The sequence below is a fragment of the Stegostoma tigrinum genome, chromosome 1 (genome assembly GCF_030684315.1).
Source record: "Stegostoma tigrinum isolate sSteTig4 chromosome 1, sSteTig4.hap1, whole genome shotgun sequence".
NCBI lineage: Eukaryota > Metazoa > Chordata > Chondrichthyes > Orectolobiformes > Stegostomatidae > Stegostoma > Stegostoma tigrinum.
The window spans coordinates 4,295,526-4,319,646 of NC_081354.1; the positions used below are offsets into that span (position 1 = coordinate 4,295,526).

Sequence of the window (24,121 nt, forward strand, 5' to 3'; positions counted from 1 at the left end):
GAGAGTCAGTGTGGATTCAATGGGTTGAATGATCTGCTCCAACGCTGTAGGGATTCTGTAATTTTACATGAGAAAGCCACATTACAAAAGGGACAATAACTTACCCCGCATGAGCAAAAAGAAACAGATTAGTTGCCACATTATTCCTGACTGACCTGCTGGACAAGTTGTTCTGCAGACCATTATTTGTGAGGCCCAGCTGTGCATAATTTGGCAGCTGACTGTCCTGGGCTACTTTGCTTACTGTTAATCACTTAGAAATATCCTGAGGTCTGAAAAGCACCTCAGAAATGCAAATCTTCATAAATCTTGAAGTAAGTGCAAGTTCACACATAAAATTTGTTGTATTCTACAGCAGACCTTAGTAAGCAGGGCAGTGTGTTGCGCTCCACAGGAAATGTAGACAATCTTCTTGCATTCCAATAGCTTTACGTACGTGGGAAGTTTCCGAGCTGGGATAAGGAAAAAGAGGTATAATCTTTAGGGCATTCCACTCCCGCATATCCCAGATGTCCACGTTCTTCAAGGACCGCAACTTTCCCCCCGCAGTGGTTGAGAACGCCCTTGACCGCGTCTCCCGCATTTCCCGCAACACATCCCTCACACCCCACCCCCGCCACAACTGCCCCAAGAGGATCCCCCTCGTTCTCACACACCACCCCACCAACCTCCGGATACAACACATCATCCTCCGACACTTCCGCCATCTACAATCCGACCCCACCACCCCAGCCATTTTTCCATCCCCACCCTTGTCTGCCTTCCGTAGAGACCATTCTCTCCGCAACTCCCTTGTCCGCTCCACACTGCCCTCCAACCCCACCACACCCAGCACCTTCCCCTGCAACCGCAGGAAATGCTACACTTGCCACCACACCTCCTCCCTCACCCCCATCCCAGGCCCCAAGATGACTTTCCATATTAAGCAGATGTTCACCTGCACATCTGCCAATGTGGTATACTGTATCCACTGTACCCAGTGTGGCTTCCTCTACATTGGGGAAACCAAGCGGAGGCTTGGGGACCGCTTTGCAAACCACCTCCGCTCGGTTCGCAACAAACAGCTGCACCTCCCAGTCGTGAACCATTTTAACTCCCCCTCCCATTCCTCAGACAACACGTCCATCACGGGCCTCCTGCAGTGCCACAATGATGCCAATCGAAGGTTGCAGGAACAGCAACTCATATTCCGCTTGGGAACCCTGCAGCCCAATGGTATCAATGTGGACTTCACAAGCTTCAAAATCTCCCCTTCCCCCACCACATCCCAAAACCAGCCCAGCTCATCCCCTCCCCCCACTGCATCCCAAAACCAGTCCAGCCTGTCTCTGCCTCCCTAACCTGTTCTTCCTCTCACCCATCCCTTCCTCCCACCTCAAGCCGCACCCCCATTTCCTACCTACTAACCTCATCCCACCTCCTTGACCTGTCCATCTTCCCTGGACTGACCTACCCCCTCCAGACCTCCCCACGTATACTCTCCTCTCTACCTATCTTCTTTTCTCTCCATGTTCGGTCCACCTCCCCCTCTCTCCCTATTTATTCCAGAACCGTCTCCCCATCCCCCTCGTGATGAAGGGTCTAGGCCCGAAATGTGAGCTTTTGTGCTCCTGATATGCTGCTTGGCCTGCTGTGTTCATCCAGCTCCACACTTTGTTTTCTTGGATTCTCCAGCATCTGCAGTTCCCATTATCACTGATATAATCTTTTATTCCTGGCACACTGGAATGTAAAACTGAAGTAATGCACAAATGCAAAATAGCCCTAGAGAATGTTGCCAAAAAAAGAGATGTAGAGAGTGAAGGTTTAGAGTTCTTTGAAAGTACAGTTGCAGGTAGACAGTGTGGGGGAGAAGACATTTAGCACAGAGATGAACACAGCAGGCCAAGCAGCATCTCAGGAGCACAAAAGCTGATGTTTCGGAAGGGTCTAGGCCCGAAAAGTCAGCTTCTGTGCTCCTGAGATGCTGCTTGGCCTGCTGTATTCATCCAGCTCCACACTTTGTTATCTAAGACATTTAGCACATTTGCCTTCATTGGTCAGTGCATTAAGTAAAGGAGTTAGAAGGTCATGTTGCTGCAGCTCAGAACCCTGGTTAGGCCACTTTTGGAATGCCTACCATAGGAAATATTTGATTTATTTATTGTCACATGTATTTTGTTACAAAATACAGTGAAGTGTTGTATGGTGGTGCTGCTCTCCAGCACCATCTTAAAACACAGAAAGGGAAATCCAAAACATAGAATATAAAACCGGAAAAATAAAGAAGTAAAGTTCAACTTTACAGTCCCCTTCTTGTTAAGTGGTCAGTCATGGAGCACTGACTGGAACCGTCAGCCATCAGTCTCCTCACTGAGTTGCCAAAACAAGAGCCGCCAATCTCCAGCACCACCTTGCCGCCACTATGAGTCCTTGCCGGACCTTGCCAATGCAGCTCCGATCAACGCCATCAGGTCCCACACCGGCGCAAACACGATCCTGCCACCACCAAGAGCCTGCTCCTGACCCACCGCGCCCGTGCAGCTCCTGCCGAGGTCACCGGGTCTTATACTGGGCCCAAACCCACCTTCGCCGCCACCTCCCTGAATCTGAGCTGGATGTCGGCAGTGTGGGGAACCTCCGCTGCGGCAGCTTTGGTTCGGTGCTGGGCTCGCCCCTTCAACGCCAGGAACCAAATTCACCCACCGTTGCCATCGCCACAACCGAGCTCTTCACAACACGCACAGGTAAAGAAGGAAAACAACCAAGAAAGGGAAAAATGGAGCAGATGAGCCCTGGGCTCAAGACCTCTACTGTGCCACCATCAGCAAGGATGTTGTGAAACTCGAAAGGGTTCAGAAAAGGCTCACAGGGATGTTGCCAGGGTTGGAGGGTTTGAACTAGAGGGGGAGTCTGAATAGCCTGGGGCTATTTTCCCTGGCGTGCCAGAGGCTGAGGGGTGACCCTATAGAGGTTTATAAAATCATGAGGGGCATGGTTAGGGTGAATAGACAAGGTCTTTTCCCCAGGGTAGTTGGTACGAAAGTAGAGGGCTATTCTCAGTAGCCAAGAACAATTTGCTTCTGCCCCTTTTGTGAGTTGGCAGCATTCATATGGTCCACCTATTTGTTGAGGACCATCACACCTACCCAAGCCTTATACATCATTGGGGAACATTCTTCATTTGTTTTGAAAGTTTATCATTTTAAATGTCCCCACTTGGCGACACAGGGGTTAAAAATTGACAGTAAGCACATCCTCTAAAACCTAATGGAGAATCTTTGAAAGTTAAGATTTCTGCAAAATTTGCTCGAATGGGACACAGCTCGCAGAGGAAAGCCTCTGATGCTGTGGGCCCTATCAATGATGTGCCTTACCATTGAACATTATCCAACATTGTAAACAGAACCGCACAGAACAATAGTTTCATCATTTTGCCTTTAGCTCTGCGGCAAATCACGAGTTTTAAAATACACAATAAAGCATGGGGCATGAAATAACTCCACAGAAATCAGTACCCCATCACCAAGTTACTCTTTATTTACATGTGGAGAGCTCTTAACACTGATCCAGCTCCCTCAGAGCCAGCTCTCAGAGTGAACAGAACCCCTGACTCTCCTGTTTGTATCTGTCAGCCAGGGCTCCCTGATTAGAACAGATTAACAGCCCCTTTCAGGGAACTCATACCGTATGATGTCCATCTAGCTGAACTCATTACAATCGCTACTGGGCACAGCAGAATATTGACCATTCAGCAATTTGTAAGTCAGGTGCCCTGAGATACTAAAGACTACACTTTGCTCTAATAAACAATTAAATCAAAAAGCTACAATTTTCTCGACTATTCTCAGTGTTTCAGCTGCAGTTTAAATATTTTCCCACCAGAGGGAGAGGCTGTTTTTGGTGTCCACGCTAAAATGAATGATCACCTCCATGAAGTGTAGCAGCAGCACCAACAAGAACCTGCATTTATATAGCACCTTTAATGTAGTAAAACAAGGCATGCTACAACAATGACTTTCCAACCGATTTTGTTGCTGACCTTCAATAGGAGGCATCAGAGCTCTGAACCAAACATTGATTTGAAGAGAGAGCGTTTTGATGGGGGAGGCATAGAGTGACAGAGACTTAAAGGGGGAATTACAGGTTGAAAGGCTTCAGCAGCCAAGGGGACAGGTGTAAATGGCAGAACTATTAAAACTGGAGATGCTCTAGAGGGGAGAGTGAGAGGGGTGCAGAGATCTCAGAGAGTTGAGGGCCTGCTTGAGATTACAGAGATGGGGAGATACAATTCATTGCAGGGTTTGAAAATAAGATTAGAATTTAAAATTTGATGAGAGGTAGCAGGAACTGCAGATGCTGGAGAATCTGAGATAACATGGTGTAGACCTGGCTGAACACAGCAGGCCAAGCAGCTTCAGAGGAGCAGGAAAGCTGACGTTGCAGGCCTAGAAGGGTCTAGGGCCAAAACGTCAGCTTTCCTGCTCCTCTGATGCTGCTTGGCCTGCCGTGTTCATCCAGCTCTACACCTTGTTATCTTAAAATTTGATGTGTTGCAGGACAGGCAGCAAATGTAAGTTGCTAGGCAAACGGGGTAAAGGTGAGCGGGATGTAAGTATGAAGTCGGAGTGGATGTGATGGGCTGAGGGGTCTTTTCTGTTATATGACTCTGTATAGGTGCTTCGTTGAGCTTTAATGCAAGGTATCACAAAGATCCAGACTGGAGACAGAAACTGGAAAATGATGAGTATGAAAGTAAAAGGAGGAGAATTGCATTTTACTTACGTTTTGTGTCATCGAGCCCCAGCTGTCCATGATTATTTCTTCCCCAGCTGTACACTGCCCCAGAGAGGGAGAGTGCAAAGCTGTGAGCTCCACCTGCTGTAATCTGAGCCACAGGGATTGCCATCAGTGATTCCACACGTTGGGGGCTGAGTACACAGTGACCACTGCTGCCAAGGCCCAACTGGCCCCCAGTGTTCTCTCCCCATGCAAAGATTTGACCATCTTTTAGCAAAATTAAAACAGAAACAATTATGCAGGTGACTCATTAAATAAAGACTCACTTCTACAAGGAAGTATCCAGCTTTAAGAACATTAGAAATAGGAACAAGAGCCAGCCATTCAGCCCCTCAAGCCTGTTCTGCATTTCCAGGAGATCATGGCTGATGTGTCCCAGGCCTCTCTTGTGTGCCATCTCATCATTACGCTTAACTTCCCAATGTTTCAAAAGAGATGTTCACCTTCTCTTTATGTATTTTTAATGATCTGGCCTCCACAACTCTCTGGAGTAGAAAATTCCAGACATTCACTGCTCTCTGAGGGAAGAAATTCCTTCGCATCTCAGTTTTAAAAGAGTGTCCCTTATTATGTAACGATGTGTCACAGTCTGAGATTTCCCCGTTCTCAATATCTACCCTGTCGATCCCCCTCAGAATGGTGCATGTTTCAATAAGATCACCCCTCAGTCTTCTAAACTGTTATGAATAAAAATCTAACGCAGTTAAATGTTCTTGATAAGTCACCCTCTTCATCCAAGAACCTGCTTAGTGGATCTCTTTTGAACAACCTCCAATGCCAATATATCCTTACTTAAAGACTGAGACCGAAGCAGTACACAGCACTCCAGGTACAGTGTCACCAACATCCTGTACAGTTGCATTTTTAAACTCTGAACCCCTAGCAATAAAAGGAAAAATTCAAATTACCTTCTTGTTAACTACTTGCTATGCCTGCATGCTAACCTGTGTGTTGAATGCATAAGAGCACCCAGATTCCTCTGCAGAGTTTCCCTCCATTTAAATGGACTTCAGTAAGGCATTTGATAAGGTTCCCCATGGTAGGCTCATTCAGAAGGTCAGGAGGAATGGGATACAGGAGAACTTAGCTGCTTGGATACAGAATTGGCTGGCCAACAGAAGACAGCGAGTGGTAGTAGAAGGAAAATATTCTGCCTGGAAGTCAGTGGTGAGTGGGGTTCCACAGGGCTCTGTCCTTGGGCCTCTACTGTTTGTAATTTTTATTAATGACTTGGACGAGGGAATTGAAGGATCGGTCAGCAAGTTTGCAGACGACACAAAGGTCAGAGGTGTCGTTGACAGTGTAGAGGGCTGTTGTAGGCTGCAGCGGGACATTGACAGGATGCAGAAATGGGCTGAGAGGTGGCAGATGGAGTTCAACCTGGATAAATGCGAGGTGATGCATTTTGCAAGGTCGAATTTGAAAGCTGAGTACAGGATTAAGGATAGGATTCTTGGCAGCGTGGAGGAACAGAGGGATCTTGGTGTGCAGATACATAGATCCCTTAAAATGGCCACCCAAGTGGACAGGGTTGTTAAGAAAGCATATGGTGTTTTGGCTTTCATTAACAGGGGGATTGAGTTTAAGAGTCGTGAGATCTTGTTGCAGCTCTATAAAACTTTGGTTAGACCGCACTTGGAATACTGCGTCCAGTTCTGGTCGCCCTATTATAGGAAAGATGTGGATGCTTTGGAGAGGGTTCAGAGGAGGTTTACCAGGATGCTGCCTGGACTGGAGGGCTTATCTTATGAAGAGAGGTTGACTGAGCTCGGTCTCTTTTCATTGGAGAAAAGGAGGAGGAGAGGGGACCTAATTGAGGTATACAAGATAATGAGAGGCATAGATAGAGTTGATAGCCAGAGACTATTTCCCAGGGCAGAAATGGCTAGCACGAGGGGTCATAGTTTTAAGCTGGTTGGTGGAAAGTATAGAGGGGATGTCAGAGGCAGGTTCTTTACGCAGAGAGTTATGAGAGCATGGAATGCGTTGCCAGCAGCAGTTGTGGAAGCAAGGTCATTGGGGTCATTTAAGAGACTGCTGGACATGTATATGGTCACAGAAATTTGAGGGTGCATACATGAGGATCAATGGTCGGCACAACATTGTGGGCTGAAGGGCCTGTTCTGTGCTGTACTGTTCTATGTTCTATGTTCTATGTTCTAAATAATATTCTGCGTTTGATACTTCCTATCAAAATGCATGACCTGACATTTTTGTACATTAAACTCCATCTGCCATGTCTTTGCTCACTTGCCTAGATCCCCTTATAGATTCTTTATGTCCTCATCATATCATACCCTCCCTCCTATATTTGCATTGTCAGCAAATTTGGGGGCACTACACTCTACCCCTTCCTCAAAGTCATTACTATGGAGTGGTGACCGTACTGAATCAAAAAACATTCTTGAGGTTGTTGACTTGCTCATTGAGCTGGCTTGTTTTCATTCAGACATTTCATCACCATGCTAGGTAACGTCATCAGTGAGGCCTCCGATGAAGCAATACCGTTTTACTGCACTTGGAATTTATACTGTCTGGGCTGTTATGTCGAGTAACGTCATTTCCAGTTTTGTTCTGTACGGGTTTGTTTATGGGGTCCAATTCTATGTGTCTGTTAATTGCATTACAGGTTGAGAGCCATGACTCTAGGAACTCCCATGTGTGTCTATGTTTGGCTTGGGCTACTATGGTTACCTTGTCCCAGTTAAACTGATCGCCTTCACTGTCTGAGCGTACTGATATTAAGGAGCAGCTTTAAGAAGGGTTTCTGAAGAAGGGTCTAGGCCTGAAACGTCTGCCTTCCTGCTCCTCTGATGCTGCTTGGCCTGCTGCGTTCATCCAGCTCTACACCTTGTTATCTCAGATTCTGCAGCATACTATCTCTGATACAGAGGAGAGTTTGTTGTGTTGTTTTGCTGCTGGCTGACGTTCATGTATTCTGATGGCTAGTTTCCTTCCTGTCTGCCCGACGTAATGTTTGTGGCATTCATTGCATGGTATTTTGTAAACCACGTTGGTTCTGCATGTTGGGTCCAGTACGTCGACGACACATCTGTCATGATTAAACATAACAAACTAGAAGGGACCCACCACCTCATCAGCAGAATATTGGCAGGGATTAAATTCACAGCAGAAGAAGAAAACAACAGTTTCCATTTCTGGGCATCAGAGTTGACCGTATGACCAATGGGGAGTTCCAAACCTCAGGATACAGGAAAGCAACCCACAATGACCAAATCCTCAACTTCCATAGCAACCGCCCCAATGTCCACAAACAAAGCTGCATTAGGACACTATTTAAATGGGCCACCGCGCACGGCAACAGGCCAGAACTGTGCTGGAAAGAGGAACAGCACCTTTACAAAATCTTCACTATGGATGGATATCCCCGCAACTTCATCTGCAGGTGCCTGCTCAATAGGCAACAACAGGAGGACACAGAATGCCCTAACACACTGGCCACACTGCCCTACATCAAGAACATATCGGAACTGATAACAAGACTCCTAAAACCACTAGGAATCATGGTGGCCCATAAGCCCACTGCCACTCTACAACAAACACTTACAAGGATTTAAGACCTCATTCCCACAACATGCAGAACCAATGTGGTTTACAAAATACCATACATCGACTGCCACAAACATTGCATTGGACAGGCAGGAAGGAAACTAACCATCAGAATACACAAATGTCAGCTAGCAGCAAAACAACACAATGAATTCTCCTCAATATCAGAGATAACAAAGTGTGGAGCTGGATGAACACAGCAGGCCAAGCAGCATCACAGGAGCACAAAAACTGATGTTTCGGGCCTAGACCCTTCATCAGAGAGGGGGATGGGGAGAGGATTCTGGAATAAATAGGGAGAGAGGGGGAGGCGGACCGAAGATGGAGAGAAAAGAAGATAGGTGGAGAGGAGAGTATAGGTGGGGAGGTAGGGAGGGGCTAGGCCTGTCCAGGGAGGATGGACAGGTCAAGGAGGCGGGATAAGGTTAGTAGGTAGGAAATGGAGGAGCAGCTTGAGGTGGGAGGAGGGGATAGGTGAGAGGAAGAATAGGTTAGGGAGGCGGGGACAAGCTGAGCTGGTTTTGGGATGCAGTGGGGGGAAGGGGAGATTTTGAAGCTTGTGAAGTCCACATTGATACCATTGGGCTGCAGGGTTCCCAAGCGGAATATGAGTTGCCGTTCCTGCAACCTTGGGGTGGCTGCAGAATCTGAGATAACAAAGTGTAGAGCTGGATGAACGCAGCAGGCCAAGCAGCATCAGAGGAGCAGGAAGGCAGACGTTTCAGGCCTAGACCCTTCTTCAGAAACCCTTCTTAAAGCTGCTCCTTAATATCAGTATGCTCAGACAGTGAAGGCCATCAGTTTAACTGGGACAAGGTAACCATAGTAGCCCAAGCCAAACATAGACACACATGGGATTTCCTAGAGTCATGGCTCTCAACCTGTAACGCAATTAACAGACACATAGAATTGGACCCCATGTACAAACCCGTACAGAACAAAACTGGAAATGACGTTACTCGCCATAACGGCCCAGGCAGTATAAATTCCAAGTGCAGTAAAACGGTATTGCTTCATCGGAGGCCTCACTGATGATGGTGATGAAACGTCTGAAAGAAAACAAGTCAGCTCAATGAGCAAGGCAACAACCTAACCCTCCAGTCGAGCTACAAATCTTTGTTAAAACCATAAAACCTTCTTAGAGGACTTGACAGGATAAATAATGACAGAATGTTTCCTCCATTGGGACAGTCTAGGACCAGAGGCATAATCTCAGAGCAAAGGGTCACCCATTTAATCATTGGACCCCAACAATTTGAAAGCAGGCCATTCAGCCCATCATGTCCACACCAATCCTCTGAACAGCATCCCACCCAAACCCAACTGCCCTAACCCCATATTTCCACATGGGTAATCCCTTTAGCCTGCACATTTAAAGATGGCCAATCTACATTACCTGTATATCTTTGGACTGTGGGAGGAAACCCTCGCAGACACAGGGAAAACATACAAACTCCTCACAGACAGTCGCCCAAGGCTGGAATTGAACCCGGGTCCCCAGCACTGTGAGGTAGCAAAACTATGCAAGGAGCCAGTCACACCACAGCTGGAATGCTGCAAACATTTTTGGTCTCCTTATCTAAGGACTGGTATTGGGCGCAGTTCAGAGAAGGTAGGGAAAAATCTTAGAATAAGACAACAGTTGTTTAAGGCAGAGATGAGGAAGAATTTCTTCCCTCAGAGATCAGTGAATCTTTGGAATTCTTTACTGCAGAGGGCTGTAGAGATTGTATTGTTGGGCATATTCAAGGCTGAGACAGATAGATTTTTAATTGGTAAGGGAACCAAGGAAAATGCAGGAAAATGAACCTGAGGATTATCTGATCAGCCTTAATCTCATTGACTGGGGCAGCAGACTCAATGGGCTAAATGGCCTATTTCTGCTCTGACATCTTTTGCACTTACAAATGAACATTAGAAAAATCCACCTGTTTCAATTCTATTCTTTAGGGAGGGAAATCTGCCATCCTTACCTGCTGTGGCCTGCTTGTGACTCCAGACCCACAGCTAAGTGGTTGCCTCCTAACTACCCTATGAAATGAGTCGACAGACCACTTAGGGCAATTAGGGATTGACAAATAAAGATAATAATTTTTTGGAACATTGTGTCTCTTTTTCCCTGAATGATTCTCATGCTGAATCTTTGCTCAAGGGCATGACATTGTTGTGTTTACACTTTCTTGTGCAGAATCATGGACCACTTCAATTCCATTTGTCTCTCTTGCTGTGTAAGGATCCCACACATGACTTTCACACTGCAGAAGTGGATGAACTAATGCTTGCTAAGCTACAACTCCAAACAGTACTGTGGGTGTTCTTCAAGGGCCGCAACTTACCCCCCACAGTGATCGAGAACGCCCTTGACCGCGTCTCCCGTATTTCCCGCAACACATCCCTCACACCCCGCCCCCGCCACAACCGCCCCAAGAGGATCCCCCTCGTTCTCACACACCACCCTACCAACCTCCGGATACAACCCATTATCCTCCGACACTTCCGCCATTTACAATCCGACCCCACCACCCAAGACATTTTTCCATCCCCTCCCCTGTCAGCTTTCCGGAGAGACCACTCTCTCCGTGACTCCCTTGTTCGCTCCACACTGCCCTCCAACCCCACCACACCCGGCACCTTCCCCTGCAACCGCAGGAAATGCTACACTTGTCCCCACACCTCCTCCCTCACCCCCATCCCAGGCCCCAAGATGACATTCCACATTAAGCAGAGGTTCACCTGCACATCTGCCAATGTGGTATACTGCATCCACTGTACCCGGTGCGGCTTCCTCTACATTGGGGAAACCAAGCGGAGGCTTGGGGACCGCTTTGCAGAACACCTCCGCTCAATCCGCAACAAACAACTGCACCTCCCAGTCGCAAACCATTTCCACTCCCCCTCCCATTCTCTAGATGACATGTCCATCATGGGCCTCCTGCAGTGCCACAATGATGCCACCCGAAGGTTGCAGGAACAGCAACTCATATTCCGCCTGGGAACCCTGCAGCCATATGGTATCAATGTGGACTTCACCAGTTTCAAAATCTCCCCTTCTCCTACTGCATCCCTAAACCAGCCCAGTTCGTCCCCTCCCCCCACTGCACCACACAACCAGCCCAGCTCTTCCCCCCCACCCACTGCATCCCAAAACCAGTCCAACCTGTCTCTGCCTCCCTAACCGGTTCTTCCTCTCACCCATCCCTTCCTCCCACCCCAAGCCGCACCCCCAGCTACCTACTAACCTCATCCCACCTCCTTGACCTGTCCGTCTTCCCTGGACTGACCTATCCCCTCCCTACCTCCCCACCTATACTCTCCTCTCCACCTATCTTCTTTACTCTCCATCTTCGGTCCGCCTCCCCCTCTCTCCCTATTTATTCCAGTTCCCTCTCCCCATCCCCCTCTCTGATGAAGGGTCTAGGCCCGAAACGTCAGCTTTTGTGCTCCTGAGATGCTGCTTGGCCTGCTGTGTTCATCCAGCCTCACATTTTGTTGTCTTGGAATTCTCCAGCATCTGCAGTTCCCATTATCTCTAGTACTGTGGGTGTATGTAGACCACGTAGACTGCAGCACACCATCACTTTCTCTCTTCAATTAGAGACAGACAAGAAAATCCTGGACCCGTTAGGGACACCCACATCTCATGAATGAATAGAAATGAAATAGCATCATGCCACTCTACTCACAATATAGTGTAGGACTATTTTTATCATGGAAGATTGTGGAGCTGGAAGGAACAAAATTGAGGAATGATGCCACTGCCGCACCACAGCTGACTGGTGATGGTCTATGCTATTTGAAAAATTTCACAATGTTACCCTTAATAAAACCCAGTGCGAACATGGGGGAAGGTTATACACAGAGGCTGGTGAAGCTGGGATTGGGGGGGGTCTCCTTGGAATGCAGAAGGCTAAGGCAGGTGTAAAGAAAGATGTTTTGATGGAGTAAGAAAGGAGATACTGTTTGAAGTGACAAGCAGCTCAGTAAACAGAGTCACACAGATTAAAGGTAATTGGCCAAAGAAACAGAAGGGAGATGAGGATTTAGAATTAGCTCAGTGAGTTGTTGTGGTCTGGAATGTACTGCCTGAAAGGACAGCGGAAGCAGAGTCGATGGAGAAAGAATAGACAGACTGAGATTGCTATATCGTCTTTCACTATCTCAAGAAATCACAAGGTGTTTTACAGCCAATGAAAGACTGCTGGAATAGAATAATTTGCAATGTCGAGACTGGAGCAGGCGGCTTGTAGCATTCTGTCAGACCTGCTTTGGCAGTGTCAGCCCAGTCGGCCCAACACATTGACAAATTAGAAGTGTGGGACTTAACCTTGCTGTTTAGAGGCTAAGGAGTTACCCATTGACCCCAGCTGATGTCACCTATCTCCAAATTGAAAATATTACAAAAATTAGACAGCCAAAAATTATTGAATATATGACCATAAGATGTAGAAGCAGAGTACGCTATTCAGCCCATTGAGTCTGTTCCACCATTCAATGAGATCATGGCTGATCTGATAGTCCTCAGCTCCACTTTCCTGTCCTTTCTCCAAAACCCCTGATTCTCTTACTGATTAAATATCTATCTCAGCGTTAATGACCCAGCCTCGACAGCTCTCTGTGGTAAAGAATTCCACCAATTCACTCCTCCCGCCCCCTCTGAGAGAAGACGTGCTTCCTCAGCTCAGTGGCTCAGTCCTTGCATAGTTTTAGCAAGACTTCCCCATTTCAATTCTCTATTCCTTTCAAATAAGGCCAACAGTCTATTTGCCTTCCCCATTGTCCACTGAACTTGTATTCTAGCATTTTGTGATTTATGCACAAGGACTCCCAAATCCCTCTGTGTTGTCATGAGTTGCAAATGGTTAGTATACAGGTACAGCAAATAGGGAAGCTAATAGAATGTTATGATTTACGTCAAGAGTAATTGGATACAAACGAAGGGAGTAAATCAGAAAATGCTGGAGAAATTCAGCAGGTCTGGCAGCATCTGCGCATAGAGAAATAGAGTTAACAGTTTGAGTCCAAAACGATATCTCCAAGAGAGAATTCCAGGATTTTAACCCAGTGACAATGAAGGAATGTCAATATATTTCCGAGTCAGGATGGTGAGTGGCTTGGGGGGAATTTGAAGGGGGTGGTGTTCCCATGTACATGCTGCCCTTGTAATTCTAGGTGGACGTGGTCATGGGTTTAGAAGGTGCTTTCAGATTGGTAAGTGAATTTTGTCAATGGTACACACTGTTGCCATATATTTTCTTTCAGATGTTCTTACCTTTGCACAGAACCAATGAGTGATTGTTTCCACAGGCAACCTGAATAACGCACTTTCCTGCGAAGCTTCTCAGTAGCCTACATAAAAAAAACGACTCATTAATGGCCAAGCCAAGGACTTCATTTCAAAGCTACATTCTACATGAATAGTATCAGCATTGAAACTTGTATTCTAACTCATTCATTTGACAAACCCATTCCCATGTTCACTGGACCCTAATTAATCAATGCCTTGATTTTAAAATTTTTATCTTTTTGTGTTCAAACCTCCATGACTTCATCCCATCCCTGCATACCTTCCTGCCTGCAGTCCTACAATTCACCAAGATTCATTTCTCTTCCCTCAAGTTCATCCCTGATATTAGTCATCACTCCACTGGTAGCTGTACCTTCAACTGCCTGCAATCTAACTCCTGGATTTCTATCTCTTCCTCTCCATTTCTCTCTCCTCATATAGGGTACTACGTTGAATTTACCTTTCTGCCCAAACACTGTCCTAATGTAGCTGTAAATAAATTCTATTTAATAATATAAGAATCATAGTAAAGGTATTAAGGGACATGGGCCAAAGACATGTCTATGGACCTCATTGAGTGGCAGAACAGGCTTGAAGGGCTATATGATACTTCAATTCCTGTGTTCCTCTGATCTGTAATCTCCTCAGTAGGGGAAGAATATGGTGAGATGAGATAAAATAAGGGCGCAATTTTAAAGAATTGAAAGAGAGACCTGAGTGCATTTGTATATAACTATGTAAGGCGAGGACAGACAAATAGAGTTAATGTTTTGATTTTGATATTACATTTCCAAGACGCAATCCGAGAATTTTGACCCAGCAACAGTGAAGGAATGGCAATATATTTCCAAGTCAGGATGGTGAGTGGCTTGAAGGGGATCTTGAAGATGGTGGTGTTTGCACTTATTTTCAGAAGCAAAAAACAAGAGGGGAGATTACTACCTGAACAGCTGTAAATTGGGAGAGAGGAGTGTGCAGTGGGACCTGTGTGTCCTTGTGCACCAGTTGCTGAAGGTAAGCATACAGGTGCAGCTGGCAGTAAAGAAGATAAATGGCCTTCATTGTGAGAGTTTCGAGTACAGGAGCAGGGATGTGTTGTTGCAGTTATACAGGGTCTTGGTGAGGCCACACCTGGAATATTGTGAGGAAGGATGCTGTTGCTCTCTAGGGAGTGCCGTAAAGATTTACCAGGCTGATTCCGAGGATGGCAGGCCTGACATATCAGGAGAGATTGACTTGGTTGGGATTGTTTTCACTGAAGTTCAGATGAATGAGGGTGGATTTAATAGAGACTTATAAAATTCTATCAGGGCTGGACAGGGTAGATGCAGGGAGGATGTTCCTGATGGTGGGCGTGTCCAGAACAAGGGATCACAGACTGAGGATTCAGGGTAGACCATTTAGGACGGAGATGAGGAGACATTTCTTCACCCAAAGAGTGATGAGCCTTTGGAATTAATTACCAGGGAAAGTAGTTAATACCAAAACATTGAATGTGATCAAGAGGTGGCTAGATATAGCACTTGGGGCAAATGGGATCAAAGGTTATGGGGAGGAAGCAGGATTAGGCCATTGAGTTGGATGATCAGCCATGGTTGTGAAGAATGGTGGAGCAGGCTCGATGGGCGGAATAACCTCCTCCTGTTCCTATCATCTATATTTCTATGTGTCTGGCAGGTGGAAAGATCAACCATGTGTACGTTATTCTACACTTAATCGACAGGGATGTAGAATACAGGGGTAGGGGTGTTTTTTATTATAATTCATTCACAGTACAAGGGCCTTGCTAGCTAGGCCAGTATTTATCGCCCATTCCTAATTGCCCCATTGCTGTGTGTCTGGAGTCCGAACAATAGATTCATGGTCATCACTTTAATTTCAGATGTTTATTGAATTCAGATTCCACAATCAGCCATGGTAGGATTCAAGCCTGGCTCCCCAGAACATTACCTGGGTCTTTGGATTGACAATCCAGCAATAATACCAGCTGGCCACTGCCTACCACTAGGTCACTGCCTCCCCTTGTTGAAGATATACAAGGCAATATAGATTATATATGCTGGACATGTACAAGGCACTATATGATATATATACACTGGACTTTTACAAGATACTAGTTTGACCATAATAACAATGTGGTGATGTTGTGCGAACCCCTTTGGAATGTTCCATTACATTTTGCAAGGAAAACCCACGTGTACAACAGATGCTGAATTATCTTCCTCTGTGTAATTGGATGGAGCAATCTGTGATTATAATGAAAATCTGACTGAGATATTTCTGTAGGTGTTCCTAATTGGTGCTGTTGCATTGTATTTTTAAGATTATAGAAGGTATGTTAGGAACTGGAGGAGGGCATTCTGACCCTATCCTCCTGTCATTCAATGAGATCTGCGTAAGTGAGCTCTACTACTGTGGGTCTGGAGTCACATGTCAGCCAGCCCAGGTAGGGTCTGCAGCTTCCCTCCATAAAGGGAATTTATGAATGATCAACAATTTCTTGGTCATCATTAGACTCTTAATTCCAGATTTTTTAAAATTGAAATGAATTCCATCATCTGCTGTGGTGGAATTTGAACCAGGGTTCCTAGGATATCACGGTAACAAAGTGTGAAGCTGGACGAACACAACAGGCCAAGTAGCATTTGAGGAGCACAAAAGCTGACACATCTGCAATTCCCATTATCTCTTCCTAGGGCATCGCGTTGTGCTCTGGATTATTACTACTAGGCCATCACCTTCCCCTTTGGTTAGCCTTTAGGTTTATGGCCTCGGTACACGCAAGAAAATGACAGTGGAGTGGTAATATCACTGGGCAAGGTGCTCAGAGACACAAGCTTATGTTTTGGAGACTTGGGTTCATATGAGATCTGATGAAATTTAACCACAATTAATAAAACTAGCCTTAGTAATTGTGATCGTGAAACTATCATTGACTGTTGTAAAATCTGATTCAGGAATTCTCTCTAGGGAAGGAAATCTGCCATCCTTATCCAGTCTGGTCTACATATGACTTCAGATCCACAGCAAAATGGTTGACACTTAGTTGCACTCCAGTGAGACACTGAGAGCTATTAGGAACCAACAACAAACACTAACCTTCCCAAAGACATTGAGATCCCATCAAAGTAAATTCTGCCAACAGCTTTTTAATGATATTTGAGCTAAACCTCAATCTCAAGCTTTTCACCTTTTCAGAGGTTCACAGGTCTATCCATTTGAGGTTCAATGTGGATGGATTAATCTCATTTTCGTACATTGAAATCTTTGACTCTAGATGAAATCCTACTGAATTTCATTTTGCCCAAACAAAAAGGGAGCATTTTGTACTCTTGTTAAAACTACCAGGCACAGGAAGGGAGGCAGAGAGCTTTAAATGGGATAAAACTCAGATCGAGGCAGCGCCTCTCAGCTCATTATACCCAGAATTTTCTGTGATGATCCTCCACCAACCTGCCCTTCTGAAACACAGCCTGATTCAGGGCGGGGTGAAAAGACAGAGTATTGTTCAGACACAAGACTCATTGTCTCCTACACATAACATGACTCGTACTGTGGCTCTGTGATTTTGAAAGGTTTCATGAAACGTCTGCGCTTCTTTTGTAGTTTGCTGAAAAACACATCCCCTCCTTCAGAAACGTAGAGAATGTGTGCTGTTCCGCTGTCCATGCAGTGAATCTTCGACTCTTTCAACCCATTAATCAGCTCTGTGCAGAAAAGAAGGGGAAAAAAATAAGAACAACAGGGAATGGAACAGGCCTGAGTTTCATTTGATTTGGACGAGGATGTAAAAAACGACTTAAATATCTCCTCAAACTGTAGTTAACACTGACCTTTAGCTTTCCCTGATAAAGGATCTCTGTTAAAAGAATGAAAGTTTAGTCATTTTGTCATTTTTTAATTAGTTCACTGAAGAACGGTCAGTTTGAATCATGAACACAATAAAAAGACATTCCAGTAATTAACTTACAGCAGAGTTGATCAATGAGCACATCTGTGAAAAGTATCATCCCTTTCAGAAGGAGAAGGTCACCGTGGGGAAAGAAGGTGTTAAAACTGACATTGGTGCAAAGCGACAATCTCATGGCTCAACCCCGCCCTGTGCAGGGGGCCTTGGGAAATCAACAGCCTGAGAAAGAGCAACACAGCCGTGTCTTCACCTCACAGAGGGACACATCAAAACATCAACTTCACAGAACCAGCTGTCTCATAGAGTCACCGGTTCATGCATCAAACCAGCAATTGTTGAGTGATGTCCCACTACTTCACTGATCTACACAGCCTGGTTGAGCCAACCCAAAATTATGCTGCCCACCTTCTCTTGACTCCTATGTACACCTGTATATCACCAATATGTCCAATTTCTCACCCCTGAGTTCACTCATGAGCAGTGGTTCTCATTTGGATAACTCAGTTCTAAATTTGCTATGATAATAAAATGTGAGGCTGGATGAACACAGCAGGCCAAGCAGCATCTCAGGAGCACAAAAGCTGACGTTTCGGGCCTAGGCCCTTCATCAGAGAGGGGGATGGGGAGAGGGAACTGGAATAAATAGGGAGAGAGGGGGAGGCGGACCGAAGATGGAGAGTAAAGAAGATAGGTGGAGAGAGTATAGGTGGGGAGGTAGGGAGGGGATAGGTCAGTCCAGGGAAGATGGACAGGTCAAGGAGGTGGGATGAGGTTAGTAGGTAGCTGGGGGTGCGGCTTGGGGTGGGAGGAAGGGATGGGTGAGAGGAAGAACCGGTTAGGGAGGCAGAGACAGGTTGGACTGGTTTTGGGATGCAGTGGGTGGGGGGGAAGAGCTGGGCTGGTTGTGTGGTGCAGTGTGGGGAGGGGACGAACTTGTCTGGTTTAGGGATGCAGTAGGGGAAGGGGAGATTTTGAAACTGGTGAAGTCCACATTGATACCATATGGCTGCAGGGTTCCCAGGCGGAATATGAGTTGCTGTTCCTGCAACCTTCGGGTGGCATCATTGTGGCACTGCAGGAGGCCCATGATGGACATGTCCTCTAGAGAATGGGAGGGGGAGTGGAAATGGTTTGCGACTGGGAGGTGCAGTTGTTTGTTGCGAACTGAGCGGAGGTGTTCTGCAAAGCGGTCCCCAAGCCTCCGCTTGGTTTCCCCAATGTAGAGGAAGCCGCACCGGGTACAGTGGATGCAGTATACCATATTGGCAGATGTGCAGGTGAGCCTCTGCTTAATGTGGAATGTCATCTTGGAGCCTGGGATAGGGGTGAGCGAGGAGGTGTGGGGACAAGTGTAGCATTTCCTGCGGTTGCAGGGGAAGGTGCCAGGTGTGGTGGGGTTGGAGGGCAGTGTGGAGCGAACAAGGGAGTCACAGAGAGAGTGGTCTCTCCGGAAAGCAGACAGGGGAGGGGATGGAAAAATGTCTTGGGTGGTGGGGTCGGATTGTAAATGGCGGAAGTGTCGGAGGATGATGCATTGTATCCGGAGGTTGGTAGGGTGGTGTGTGAGAACGAGGGGGATCCTCTTAGGGCGGTTGTGGCGGGGGCGGGGTGTGAGGGATGTGTTGCGGGAAATACGGGAGACGCGGTCAAGGGCGTTCTCGATCACTGTGGGGGGAAAGTTGCGGTCCTTAAAGAACTTGGACATCTGGGATGTGCGGGAGTGGAATGCCTCATTGTGGGAGCAGATGCGGCGGAGGCGGAGGAATTGGGAATAGGGGATGGAATTTTTGCAGGAGGGTGGGTGGGAAGAGGTGTATTCTAGGTAGCTGTGGGAGTCGGTGGGCTTGAAATGCACATCAGTTACAAGCTGGTTGCCTGAGATGGAGACTGAGAGGTCCAGGAAGGTGAGGGATGTGCTGGAGATGGCCCAGGTGAACTGAAGTTTGGGGTGGAAGGTGTTGGTGAAGTGGATGAACTGTTCGAGCTCTTCTGGGGAGCAAGAGGTGGCGCCGATACAGTCATCAATGTACTGGAGGAAGAGGTGGGGTTTGGGGCCTGTGTAGGTGCGGAAGAGGGACTGTTCCACGTAACCTACAAAGAGGCAGGCATAGCTGGGGCCCATGCAGGTGCCCATGGCCACCCCCTTAGTCTGTAGGAAGTGGGAGGAGTCAAAAGAGAAGTTGCTGAGTGTGAGGACGAGTTCAGCTAGGCGGATGAGAGTGTTGGTGGAGGGGGGCTGGTCGGGCCTGCAGGACAGGAAGAAGTGGAGGGCCTTGAGGCCATCTCCATGCGGAATGCAGGTGTACAGGGACTGGACGTCCATGGTGAATATGAGGTGTTGGGGGCCAGGGAATTGGAAGTCCTGGAGGATGTGGAGGGCGTGGGTGGTGTCACGGACGTAGGTGGGGAGTACCTGGACCAAAAGGGAGAAAATGGAGTCCAGATAGGTGGAGATGAGTTCGGTGGGGCAGGAGCAGGCTGAGACGATGGGTCGACCAGGGCAGGCAGGTTTGTGGATTTTGGGAAGGAGATAGAAACGGGCCGTGCGGGGTTGGGGAACAATGAGGTTGGAGGCTGTGGGTGGGAGGTCCCCTGAGGTGATGAGGTCGTGAATGGTGTTGGAGGTCCACCGACACTCTCATCCGCCTAGCTGAACTCATCCTCACACTCAACAACTTCTCTTTTGACTCCTCCCACTTCCTACAGACTAAGGGGGTGGCCATGGGCACCCACATGGGCCCCAGCTATGCCTGCCTCTTTGTAGGTTACGTGGAACAGTCCCTCTTCCGCACCTACACAGGCCCCAAACCCCACCTCTTCCTCCGGTACATTGATGACTGTATCGGCGCCGCCTCTTGCTCCCCAGAGGAGCTCGAACAGTTCATCCACTTCACCAACACCTTCCACCCCAACCTTCAGTTCACCTGGGCCATCTCCAGCACATCCCTCACCTTCCTGGACCTCTCAGTCTCCATCTCAGGCAACCAGCTTGTAACTGATGTGCATTTCAAGCCCACCGACTCCCACAGCTACATAGAATACACCTCCTCCCACCCACCCTCCTGCAAAAATTCCATCCCCTATTCCCAATTCCTCCGCCTCCGCCGCATCTGCTCCCACGATAAGACATTCCACTCCCGCACATCCCAGATGTCCAAGTTCTTTAAGGACTGCAACTTTCCCCCCACAGTGATCGAGAACGCCCTTGACCGCGTTTCCCGTATTTCCCGCAACAAATCCCTCACACCCCGCCCCCGCCACAACCGCCCTAAGAGGATCCCCCTCGTTCTCACACACCACCCTACCAACCTCCGGATACAACGCATCATCCTCCGACACTTCCGCCATTTACAATCCGACCCCACCACCCAAGACATTTTTCCATCCCCTCCCCTGTCAGCTTTCCGGAGAGACCACTCTCTCTGTGACTCCCTTGTTCGCTCCACACTGCCCTCCAACCCCACCACACCCGGCACCTTCCCCTGCAACCACAGGAAATGCTACACTTGTCCCCACACCTCCTCGCTCACCCCTATCCCAGGCTCCAAGATGACATTCCACATTAAGCAGAGGTTCACCTGCACATCTGCCAATGTGGTATACTGCATCCACTGTACCCGGTGCGGCTTCCTCTACATTGGGGAAACCAAGCGGAGGCTTGGGGACCGCTTTGCAGAACACCTCCGCTCAGTTCGCAACAAACAACTGCACCTCCCAGTCGCAAACCATTTCCACTCCCCCTCCCATTCTCTAGAGGACATGTCCATCATGGGCCTCCTGCAGTGCCACAATGATGCCACCCGAAGGTTGCAGGAACAGCAACTCATATTCCGCCTGGGAACCCTGCAGCCATATGGTATCAATGTGGACTTCACCAGTTTCAAAATCTCCCCTTCCCCTACTGCATCCCTAAACCAGCCCAGTTCGTCCCCTCCCCCCACTGCACCACACAACCAGCCCAGCTCTTCCCCCCCCCCACCCACTGCATTCAAAAACCAGTCTAACCTGTCTCTGCCTCCCTAACCGGTTCTTCCTCTCACCCATCCCTTCCTCCCACCCCAAGCCGCACCCCCAGCTACCTACTAACCTCATCCCACCTCCTTGACCTGTCCATCTTCCCTGGACTGACCTATCCCCTCCCTACCTCCCCACCTATACTCTCTCCACCTATCTTCTTTACTCTCCATCTTCGGTCCGCCTCCCCCTCTCTCCCTATTTATTCCAGTTCCCTCTCCCCATCCCCCTCTCTGATGAAGGGTCTAGGCCCGAAACGTCAGCTTTTGTGCTCCTGAGATGTTGCTTGGCCTGCTGTGTTCATCCAGCCTCACATTTTATTATCTTGGAATTCTCCAGCATCTGCAGTTCCCATTATCTCTAAATTTGCTATCTTTGTCAGGAATCCCAGATTCCTGCATAGCTTCATCCTCTCTCTCTCTCTCTCTTTGTAACCTCCACCAGCCCAGTGACTCTCCAATCTGCTCCTCCACTTGTGGATCCCTGTGCACCCTTAACTTTTATCCCTCCACCTTTAATGGCTGTGGCTCTAGCTACTGAGGTCCAAAACTCTGAAACTCCCTCTCAAAACATCACCACGAGGCCGTGACTTTCCCTTAAGAAAGGAGTTAAAACCTTCTTGATCAAGTTTGGTCTAATATCTCCTTTAGTATCAATACTTCCTCTGCTGTGAAGTATCTACAGATGTTATAATATTAAAGGTGCTATATGAATGCAAGTGAATGTTGTTACAGAGTGAGTTCCTTTCATTTGTATCTAATTCCTATGCCCATCATTCATGGAACATAGAACGTAGAGTAATACAGTGCAGAACAGGCCCTTCGGCCCTCGATGTTGCGCTGACCTGTGAACTAATCTAAGCCCCTCCCCCTACACTATCCCATCATTATCCATATGCGTATCCAAGGACTGTTTAAATGCCCCTAATGTGGCTGAAGTAACTACATTGGCAGGCAGGGCGTTCCACGCTCTTACCTCTCTCTGAGTAAAGAATCTGCCTCTGACATCTGTATTAAATCTATCACCCCTCAATTTGTAGCTGTGCCCCCTTGTACAAGCTGAAGTCATCATCCTCGGAAAAAGACTCTCACTGTCCACCGTATCTAATACTCTGATCACCTTGTATGTCTCTATTAAATCCCCTCTTAGCCTCCTTCTCTCCAATGAGAACAGACCTAAGTCCCTCTGCCTTTCTTCATAGGGCCTGCGCTCCAGGTCAGGCAACATCCTGGTAAATGTCCTTTGCACCTTTTCCAATGCTTCCACATCCTTCCTGTAATGGGGTGACTAGAACTGCACGCAATATTCCAAACGAGGCCGCACTAGCGTTTTGCACAGTTGCAGCATGACATCACGGCTCTGGAACTCAATCCCTCGACCAATAAATCCAATGTACCTTGACCACAGATAAATACAGAAAAATACTTTTGAAAGTGGATTAAAGTATTTATAATGTGTTCTCAAAGGCCTGAAAAAGAAACATTTGTAGCGCAGTAGAGTGGGATTAATTGGATAGGTATTTAAAAGTGGTAGCATTGGTAGATGATGGGCTGTATGGTCTCCTGTATATTTTACTATTCTATGAATTTAAAATGCGGTCAACTACCTTGAAATACACATAACGCTATAAATCAAACACGACACACCAGCCCTTATCAATTGTCCCTCAGCAGTCTCTGCCCATACCACATGAAATCATTGAATATTTTTAAAGACCGAGTGGTGAAAGAGAGTCCAAGGGCATGGAGAAGGTGAACTCAAAAGTTCAGGCTATAACCAGATCATCCATTACTGGTGTGTTCAGTAACTTCTCCCTGTGTGTTCTTCCTCTTAGCCTTACCAGCTTCGTTCTCGGGCTCCTCTTCAGTCATTTTACTTGCTGACCTACAGCTCTGTTTCCCACTCCCCTGCCACACTAATTTAAACCCTTCCGAGTGGCACGAGCAACCCTCCTTGCCAGGATATTAGTGCCCCTCCAGTTTAGATGCAACCTGTCCTTCTTATACATCTGTCCTGGAAGGCATCCCAGTGATCCACATATCTGAAGTCGTCCTTCCTACACTAACTCTTTAGCCTCATACCTAACTGTAACATCTTCCCCATACATTGTATGGGGAGTCATTCCCAGATCACAATCCTAGAGGTCCTGCTTTACAACTTCCTATCTAACTCCCTGAATTCCCTTTGGAGCACCTCAGCTTTCTTCCTGGCTATATCATTCTACCACACCAATGTGTACCACAACCTCTGGCTGCTCACCCTCCCTTTTGAGAATGTCCTGTGCCTGCTCAGAGATATCATTGACCCTGACAGCAGGGAGGCTACACAGCATCCCTGTTTGCAGCCAGAGAAATGCCTATCTGTGCCCCTGACTATAGAGGCCCCCATTCATAATGCTTTACTGCACTCTGTCTCTCCCTCTTGTGCAACAGAGCTAGCTGTGATACCATCGCTCAGGCTGCCGTCACCATCCCCCAACAGACAATCTCTCCTCAGACCTGCGTCCTTGTCAGAGAGGGGCTAGCCACAGGGGACCCCTGCACTGAGTGCCTGCTCCTTCTAAT

General features: G+C 47.4%; 1 protein-coding gene across 1 annotated transcript in view; it reads right to left on the reverse strand.

Annotated features, from left to right (window-relative positions):
* The window catches only part of LOC125453994 (probable E3 ubiquitin-protein ligase HERC4), an 83,870-nt gene that overhangs the window by 54,961 nt on the left and 4,788 nt on the right, over positions 1 to 24,121 (reverse strand). The window contains exons 2-5 of the mRNA XM_059650971.1: positions 17,187 to 17,340; positions 13,619 to 13,695; positions 4,765 to 4,986; positions 361 to 452 (exon numbers count right to left, since the gene is read on the reverse strand). Coding sequence (XP_059506954.1) covers positions 361 to 452; positions 4,765 to 4,986; positions 13,619 to 13,695; positions 17,187 to 17,340 — 545 coding nt within the window. The remainder of the gene's footprint in view (positions 1 to 360; positions 453 to 4,764; positions 4,987 to 13,618; positions 13,696 to 17,186; positions 17,341 to 24,121) is intronic.